This window comes from Seriola aureovittata, chromosome 12, assembly GCF_021018895.1.
Source record: "Seriola aureovittata isolate HTS-2021-v1 ecotype China chromosome 12, ASM2101889v1, whole genome shotgun sequence".
Lineage (NCBI taxonomy): Eukaryota > Metazoa > Chordata > Actinopteri > Carangiformes > Carangidae > Seriola > Seriola aureovittata.
This window is the reverse complement of record NC_079375.1, coordinates 26,179,547-26,188,111: the sequence shown is the minus strand read 5'-3', so window position 1 is coordinate 26,188,111 and position 8,565 is coordinate 26,179,547. Positions and strand designations below refer to the sequence as shown.

Sequence of the window (8,565 nt, the reverse complement as noted above, 5' to 3'; positions counted from 1 at the left end):
GACACCTGAGAGTCTGTGTCTCTGTGTGTGGACACCTGAGAGTCTGTGTCTCTGTGTGGACACCTGAGAGTCTGTGTCTCTGTGTGGACACCTGAGAGTCTGTGTCTCTGTGTGGACACCTGAGAGTCCAGGGGACCAGATCTGAAAGAAGATCTGAAACAGGAAACCCTTCAGTCCTCACTCATGGCTGACCTGGAGGATCAGCATGACTCAGCGGTCTGGACCGTTGTGATGACTCAGCAGAGAGTCACTGTGACTCAGCAGAGTTTCTCTTTATCTGTTTATTTTATTAGTGAGAGAGAGTCCAGTCACAGGACGGATAAGTTAAGGGGTTGTATTACAGTTTCAGGACTTTTCCAGAATTAAAAAATCATTGTGAATATTAAGGTTTCTTTTGTTACCTCATAAAAACCCATTCATGTTAATTTATGCATTAATCAAAATATAAAAAATTGGAGGACCATCAGAATTTGCACCTTGATTAAAGTACAAATTAAGGAATGTGTGTAATGTTATTTCATCACTGATATTAATGTGTAAATTAAAGGGAAAGTTGCGTCACAATCTACTCAATTGCTGATTTAATTAAGGTGATTTAATGTGTCGAGTCTTTTCAAAGTCTTTGACAAATAAAAACCGAACATCTCGTCTTAGATGAAGGGACGTTTGTTGCCATAGTGATGACGGGATGCAGGTCTCAGCTGTCAATCACAGACAGATTCTCCCTCTCAACCCTGAAGAAGAAAAATCATCAAGTGTTTCAGAGGGAATGAAACTCTTTTGATTACCTCGGCATACACCCCCCCCCCGGGAGTCCGGACCCCAAGATGTGGTTCCACTGAGGTCCGTATATATATAATAACACCTGCTCATGTCTGAACGTGAAGCTGATCGTGTGTCTGACTGAGCTCAGTCTGACAAACAGAACGTGACGACAGCTCCAGCTGACTCATCTGAGTCCAGCAGCAGCTGAGGACAGAGACCAGTCTGACGTCCGAGGTCCGGCCTGGTTCTGGGAAGCTGAAACTGTCCCAGGAGACGGCAGTTTGAATCCCTCTCTGAGGAGCCTTCATCACATCCGTCGCCCTCAGAATAAAGTACCACCCCTCCCTCGAATAAAAGGCTGCTGAATCAGACTGAAGCCACAAATCTGCTCTGTGACCTTTGACCTCTGGCTTCTAACTGAGACTAGTTGAGCAATGAAGCTGTACGGTGTAACATCGTCATCATCATCATCCTCCTCATCATCACCATCTGTGTTAGGGAAGAACTTCTTTGGGTTTTGGAGGGTTGACATGAATTAAGGGAATAAAAACCATCTTACACTTTGTAACATTGACAGGACCTCCAGTGTATGAGGGGCTTTTATTTTGAAGAGTCTGCAATGCTTCTGATGTATTTCCTCTCGTGCAGCTGATTTTATAAAGAATCAACTGAAGAAGAAAAGTATAAAAATAGAAACTATACATGAAATTAATAAAAAAATACAGCAACAATTCCAGGGTTTAGCAACTATTGATTAAAAATCAATCATTGATCATTATTTTGAAATAACACAATCATTTTAAATTAAAGTGTGAAGCAGTCGTCATTAAAAAATAAAATAAATACAAACAAAGAGACACGGCTGATGTCGGAGCAGCCGGCCCAGTGAATTATGGTCCATGTAGTTCCTCTGCAGTCTGGATCTGCTGAGCTCAGTTTCACACATGAAAACATGACGAAGTGAAAGAAATAAAAATCAACTAACATGGAAACTAATAGCTGAAGGGTTAATGTAAAGTCCTGAGCTGCTCCAGTCTGAGTTTCAGCTCTCTACTCCTCTTCCTCAGCTCGTCCTTCATCGTCAGCAGCCTCCTCTCGTCCTCTTGGATCTTTGTGATGAACTCCGCCGCCGTCTTCAGGATCACCACCTTGGCCGTTTTGTCGTTGTTGGCCACCGCCGGGATTTCGTCCCTCAGAGCCAAGAAGCTCATCTTCAGCTCGCTCCGCCGCTGCCTCTCCAGCACGTTGTGCGTCCTGCGTTTGTCCTCGTTGTCCTCGCCGTCCGACCGCGGGCTCCAGCACCTGCGGCCGCCGCTCTGCCTCGGCGACGAGCAGGTGATTTCTGACTTGACCCGTTTCACGGCGGGCTGCTCGGGCTTCTGGGCGGCGTAATTGTGTTGGTGGATGCTGACATGAGAGCGCTTCAGGACCAGCGGGGAGGGGTCCGACCGCCGGGACACTTTCCGCCTGTCCACCGTCACCACGTCAATCTCCTCATCCTCCTCCTCCTCCTCTTCTTCTTCTTCTGGGGAAAAAGAAACATTCTGGTGTTAGTGCTGGTGGTCATTAAAACTGTTAGCAGATACCAACAACAACATCAACAACAACAACAACAACAACAACAACAACAGCAGCAGCAGCAGCAGCAGCTGCCACTGGTCCCACAGTTCACTTCTGTTTTAAGAGAAACTTGCAGGATTTGGTTTCTCTGAGTGTTTCACCTGAAATCTGATATATTTTCATTGGCTCCCTCAGAAAACAGCCAATCAGAAGAGAGGCTCAGAGCCTCCTCTCTTCTGATTGGCTCATGCTCTTGTAAACTGTAAACTCTTTGTTATGTGTATAAATACCAACAGAGCTGATGGACAAAACCAGGAGCATAAAAACAAAGTTTTAACAAAGGATTAAAGAAGTGACTTTCCAAAATAAAAGCTGCTTCTCACCTGATTCACTGTCACTGCTGCTGAGTGGCGGCGTGTCCAGACACAGTTCTGACCCCGCCTCCATCACTGCTCCATCATCGCTCTTCTCGCCCAGGGTGGTGTACGGAAACACCACAGAGGGGTCGATACAGTCTGCGGCCGCTGCGTGGAGGTCGTGCAGGTACCCCGCGTTCACCTGAGACCTGCCCACCTGCTGATCAGCTGCTCCGCTCTCTTCGTTAGTGTTGCCGGCGGTGGTGGAGGAGTCTCGGCGGGACCGGAGCAAGGCCAGCCTCTCAGACACCACCTTCTCCAGCTTGGTGGCGGCGGCGAAGCTGCTGCTCCACATGCAGTCCTGGATGATGAAGGACTGGAGGAAGGCCGCGGAGGGGTTGCAGTCCCCGTCCAGCAGGTCGGACACAGCCTCCAGGTGATCTGCGGCGGACAGCGGGACATCGGACAGGGAGGGTCTCCGGCTGGGGGACAGGGGGGGCGTCGGCAGCAGCTCGAACTTCTTCCAGATGTCCTCCCCGGGACCCGGGAGGAGCAGGCTGCGTGAAGGAGGGTAGAAGTCCTCCTCCTCGCCATCCAAGAGGAAGTAGGGCTGGATCGTGTCGTAGTCGTAGTCGTAGTTTGTGCTGGACATGGGCAACACTGGCGGCATTATGGCTGCCTGCGGAGGCACAACACATGAGGTCAGCTTTAACAAGCTTCACCAGACGGGACGGTGAAGTGAAGCACAAAATATTCAATAAGAGATTATATAAAACTGATGCAAAGAAAATAAGTGATTCTGTTCGTTTCTCTGGTTTAAATCTTTTCCACATTTTAGGAAGAAAAATGACAAAAATCCCGAATACAAGAAGAGACTTTAATGACGTGTCAACATGTAGTTGTTTCCCCATCACAACACTGAACTGGTTTATTTTCATATTGGTTTCAATCTCCATATTTCACTAATTGCAGCTGTTCAACTACAGATTCAGTTCCACCTTGAAAACATACACTAACATATTCAGATATAATCACATATCTGAAATTACTAAGAGCAAAAGTATTTACATAGAGGAAAGGGTGTGTGTGTGGGGGGGGGGGGGGGGGGGGGGTTACCAGACAGCTGACACAGCCAGGTTCCTGTTATAATACTGTAGGTGACAAACACGAACATACAGTAACTTTAAGTTCTTAATAATAAGGTGATATCTGGGATAAGCATCTGCATCTTACACGTCACCTGACTAATCCTGCAGAGAAAGGAAGATATTAACGTTGAATTAAAAATAAAACTGAGTTAGAGAGAATGTTTCACTAAACTCCACTCAAGAGTCAGTTGATTTAACCTTGTATACATGGTCTTCTTCTTCTTATCACTGTTAAATATCACACAAAGACTGATAAAGACTTTATCATGAGGTTGCACCTAAATTTGGGACGTAACTAACCATGAAGTTACTGGGTGTTATTAAACTACGGTTTTTATAAATGTCATGTTTTTTAAAAGTACATTTTAACCTGACAGACAAAACAAAACTTCCTTCTTCAGATTTTTCTCTCTTTTCTTTTCAGTCATCAGCTGAACCTCTGACTCCAGCACTAACAACTCTTCTGGCTGTAATACACTAATGTGTGATCCATGGAAACTCTGATGCAAACATTAGAAGAAAAGAAAAAAAAACCCAGAAAAATGTGTTATTGTTCAAATATGTTTGGACAGGTGTCATCAGGTGGGAGTTACTGAACTCACAGTCTGTGACGTCAGAGGGGAAAACTGGGGGGGGGGGAGACACACGGTTTGACCAGGTGAGGTGTCGGTGCTCTCACACAGCCTCCAGTTTCCACAGCGATCACATTATCTCAGCTGGAGCCTCATCTTCCGGCTCCAACACGTCGCGTGACCACAGTCAAACTGAAGCCGGCAGCTCACTCGGTAAATCCGGCAAAAGGTCGACATGATCGTTGGCAAACAAAACGTCATTGAAGAAACAGCAAGTTTGGGATTATTTCGGCTGCAGTTGAACAAACACAACAAAGAGTGACTCGAGTGCAAAGAGTCGTTATCGGTGGAAGACACTCCGCACTTCGGCGCATATAAAGAGCCATAAACACAACGTGCAACAGACATAAACAACAAAACTAAAAAGCTGTGATCTCCATCCGTGTTCCACATGAACGTAAAGGCTGTCACCAAAAACATTTAGTGCAAAAACCTCCCAAATATCTACAGAGAAATGAGCTCTGTTTGTGTTTAACACGGTTGTATTTTAGGTGTAAATAAGGAGAAAAGATCCCTGAAGAGAGCCGACACAGAGCCGACAGAGAGCCGACACACAGCCGACACAGAGCCGACACAGAGCCGACACAGAGCCGACACAGAGCTGCAGCGGCCGGACACACTCACCGTTATGTCTCCCGGGATAAACTTGACAGGACCGAGGTGACAACTGAGTAAAATCCAAGAGTCCCGGTGAGTGAAGGTTGAATCTTCAGCCCGGGTTTTATCCAACAGAGTCCGTATGTGAAAGTGATGTTCTCTTCCGATCGATAATCAATCAGAGAGAGTTCTCAAACTGCAGTATTGATGACTCCTGCGCTCCTGTCTGTAGTCTCAGGGTGACTCACTCCGAACAGCTGCTGCTCAGACCTTTAATACTCCTACTCTTGTGCCTTTTCGTTTCGTCATACGCAATTTTCGCGCCAAATGTTAGTACGTAGTAAACTAAAATAAGTTGTTAGCGTGTCAGCGACAGCGTGAAAAATTACGTCGACAGTTTTTCTGTCAGAAAATTTCGATTGTCATTAAACTTTTTAATCAAAAAGGAGCAAGGAGATGCGTTCAATGTCAGAACTATTTTATCCCGCGGATGTGTAAGAGGGTGGTCCATGACAGTAAATGATGCAGGCGGAGAAAGTTCCAGGAATTCAGCACTCATTCACTCACTCATGAAAACAACAACAACAAATGAATAAATAAATAAATAACTTAAAAATGAATGGAAAAGGTTTAAGGGAAAATAAAATAAGATTTAAAAAAATGAAATAATAAAAACACATACAGTAACATTAGATGAATAAAAAATGAAATAAAAATAATTATGAAGAAAATAGAAAGATTAAAGGACAATAGTATGACATAAAATGAGAAATATTTTTATCTTAAGAAATAAAAAATAAAATGATAAAAAATAATGAAATTATCAACAAATAGAAGAACAAAATATTTAAGGAAAAAAAACAGGTTGATGAAAAGAACAAACTACAATAATAAATAAAAATAAAAATGATATAGTAGTAATGGAAGCTGACATTCAGGGATTATTGGATGATTATCTGATTGTTCTCGTCGGGGAGGAAGTGATCTCTGTCAGTTATCCTGGATGTGTTTTCACTCTCAGTAACTCACTGCACAAACCTCACTGTATCCCGGTAATGATGATGATGATGATGATGATGATGATGATTAATGTCATATATAGGTACAACTTTATTTAACCAGGAAAGGGCCTCACTGGGATCAAACATCTCATAATGGCAAAGAGAGCAGCAGCACATTAAAGACACATGTAGGGGTTAAAAACATAAACACAGACTTAGATTAATAGATCAATTATAATAAAATGGATAAATGATGAAGACAATATTTAAGGGATAAACAAAGCAGATATGATGGAGGGAACTGTGTCAAATCTATCTGGGATAAATGCAACTAAACATCAAAACACAAGACAACAACTAAATCTGAGTTTGTTTGTTTGTTTGTTTGTTTGTTTAAATCAGTGATGGTTGATAGTTTGAATGGGGATCAGCTGATGACACATTATAAAATGATATTTTTTTTCTGTCTTTATCTTGACATTTCCATTTGTTTCACACTCATGTCTGTTTAACCCTTTGATGAGCTGCTCTCTGTCGCCTCCTGCTGTCAGGAGTCAAACCTTCACGCTGCTGCCCTCTGCTGCTTCAGACAACACACACTTTACCCTGTCCTCTCTACTTTTATATTTCCTACAGTTGTAAATAGTTTTTTCTTCTGTTCCTGTTTGTGGCTGTTGTAAACATTTTAATGCTGTGTCTCTTTGTGTTTCTGGCCGTATGTACATGTCAGCATCAGGTGATATCAGACTCCAATCACAATATTTATTTATTTATTTTTGATCTATGAATTTAACTTAATCTTTCTGGAAAGGTATGATATTCTTGGCAGCAGCAGCCACGTGCTCTTTGAGTGCACTGGATTATTTGTTATTTAATATGGAGAATTAAAACTGTCTTTGTTCTGTTGTGATAAAAGTGTCACTGTATTAACATGCGCTCAAGAAACAGGTCACTGCAGAAACCTGGGTTTGTATTTATCCAACTGCTTAAAGAGAAAATGATGGGTGTTTTCACGTTTGCTCCTTTTCACACTTTCTCTTATAATAGTGTATTTGTTAATAACACATAAACTAATGATAATGGAGAAGTAGGCCTATTGTACAGTGTCACGTTGTCACATTGTGACTGTTATTCATTATACTTATTTATTAAATGAATATACTGTTGAGAAAACCTCACATTGTCTTCTTTTGGTTACTAGCAAACATGACACAGAGAAACATTGTAATATTTTCATGTTGCTGCTCTGGCTTTCATCATCATACCAACATTCAGTGTGGTTGTCATGGATACCAGCATCCCATGGTCACCAGCAGCATGGGATGCTGGTGACCTTCATACCAGCACCAAAACACAACATATGCTGGTATTGCTACTGTAACCAGCGTGTATTATTCTGGTTATACTGGTTACCTGCTACGCTGGTTTTTCTAGCGTTGCCGTCACTCTGATCCTCCACCTGTTGTTTGGATCCTATTCCAACAACATTTTTTAAAACCGTCTTCAATTGTTTAGCACCCGAAGTTTTAAAAATCGTAAACTGGTCTCTTCAGTTTGGGATTTTCCCCACATCACTTAAAACAGGCGTCATAAAACCACTCCTGAAGAAAAAGAACTTGGATCCAAATGATATAGCCAACTATCGGCCCATCTCCAATCTGCCATTTCTTAGTAAAATACTTGAAAAAACTGTTTACATTCAACTCAAAAAATATCTCACATCAAATAGCCTCCTAGATATTTATCAATCAGGTTTTCGTCCCCACCATAGTACAGAAACAGCTCTCATTAAAGTAATAAACGACCTGCATATAAACACAGACTTAGATTAATAGATCAATTATAATAAAATGGATAAATGATGAAGACAATATTTAAGGGATAAACAAAGCAGATATGATGGAGGGAACTGTGTCAAATCTATCTGGGATAAATGCAACTAAACATCAAAACACAAGACAACAACTAAATCTGAGTTTGTTTGTTTGTTTACATCAGTGATGGTTGATAGTTTCAATGGGGATCAGCTGATGACACATTATAAAATGATATTTTTTTTCTGTCTTTATCTTGACATTTCCATTTGTTTCAACCTCATGTCTGTTTAACCCTTTGATGAGCTGCTCTCTGTCGCCTCCTGCTGTCAGGAGTCAAACCTTCACGCTGCTGCCCTCTGCTGCTTCAGACAACACACACTTTACCCTGTCCTCTCTACTTTTATATTTCCTGCAGTTGTAAATTGTTTTTCTTCTGTTCCTGTTTGTGGCTGTTGTAAACATTTTAATGCTGTGTCTCTTTGTGTTTCTGGCCGTATGTACATGTCAGCATCAGGTGATATCAGACTCCAATCACAATATTTATTTTTAATCTATGAATTTAACTTAATCTTTCTGGAAAGGTATGATATTCTTGGCAGCAGCAGCCACGTGCTCTTTGAGTGCACTGGATTATTTGTTATTTGATATGGAGAATTAAAACTGTCTTTGTTCTGTTGTGATAAAAGTGT

General features: G+C 42.0%; 1 protein-coding gene across 2 annotated transcripts; it reads right to left on the bottom strand.

The window, feature by feature from the left end:
* Positions 1-1,348: 1,348 nt before the first annotated feature.
* Positions 1,349-5,654, bottom strand: LOC130178916 (transcriptional regulator Myc-like). 2 transcript variants are annotated; one of them, XM_056391548.1, is made up of 3 exons: positions 5,086-5,654; positions 2,709-3,360; positions 1,349-2,287 (listed from the first exon to the last, which is right to left on the bottom strand). In XM_056391548.1, the coding sequence occupies exons 2-3, from the start codon at positions 3,349-3,351 to the stop codon at positions 1,773-1,775; spliced, it is 1,158 nt and encodes a 385-aa protein (XP_056247523.1). In that variant the 5' UTR covers positions 3,352-3,360; positions 5,086-5,654; the 3' UTR covers positions 1,349-1,772. The 2 variants fall into 2 exon arrangements, with proteins under 2 accessions (XP_056247523.1, XP_056247522.1); XM_056391547.1 differs by having other exon boundaries at positions 1,349-2,290; positions 5,086-5,651.
* Positions 5,655-8,565: the final 2,911 nt, after the last annotated feature.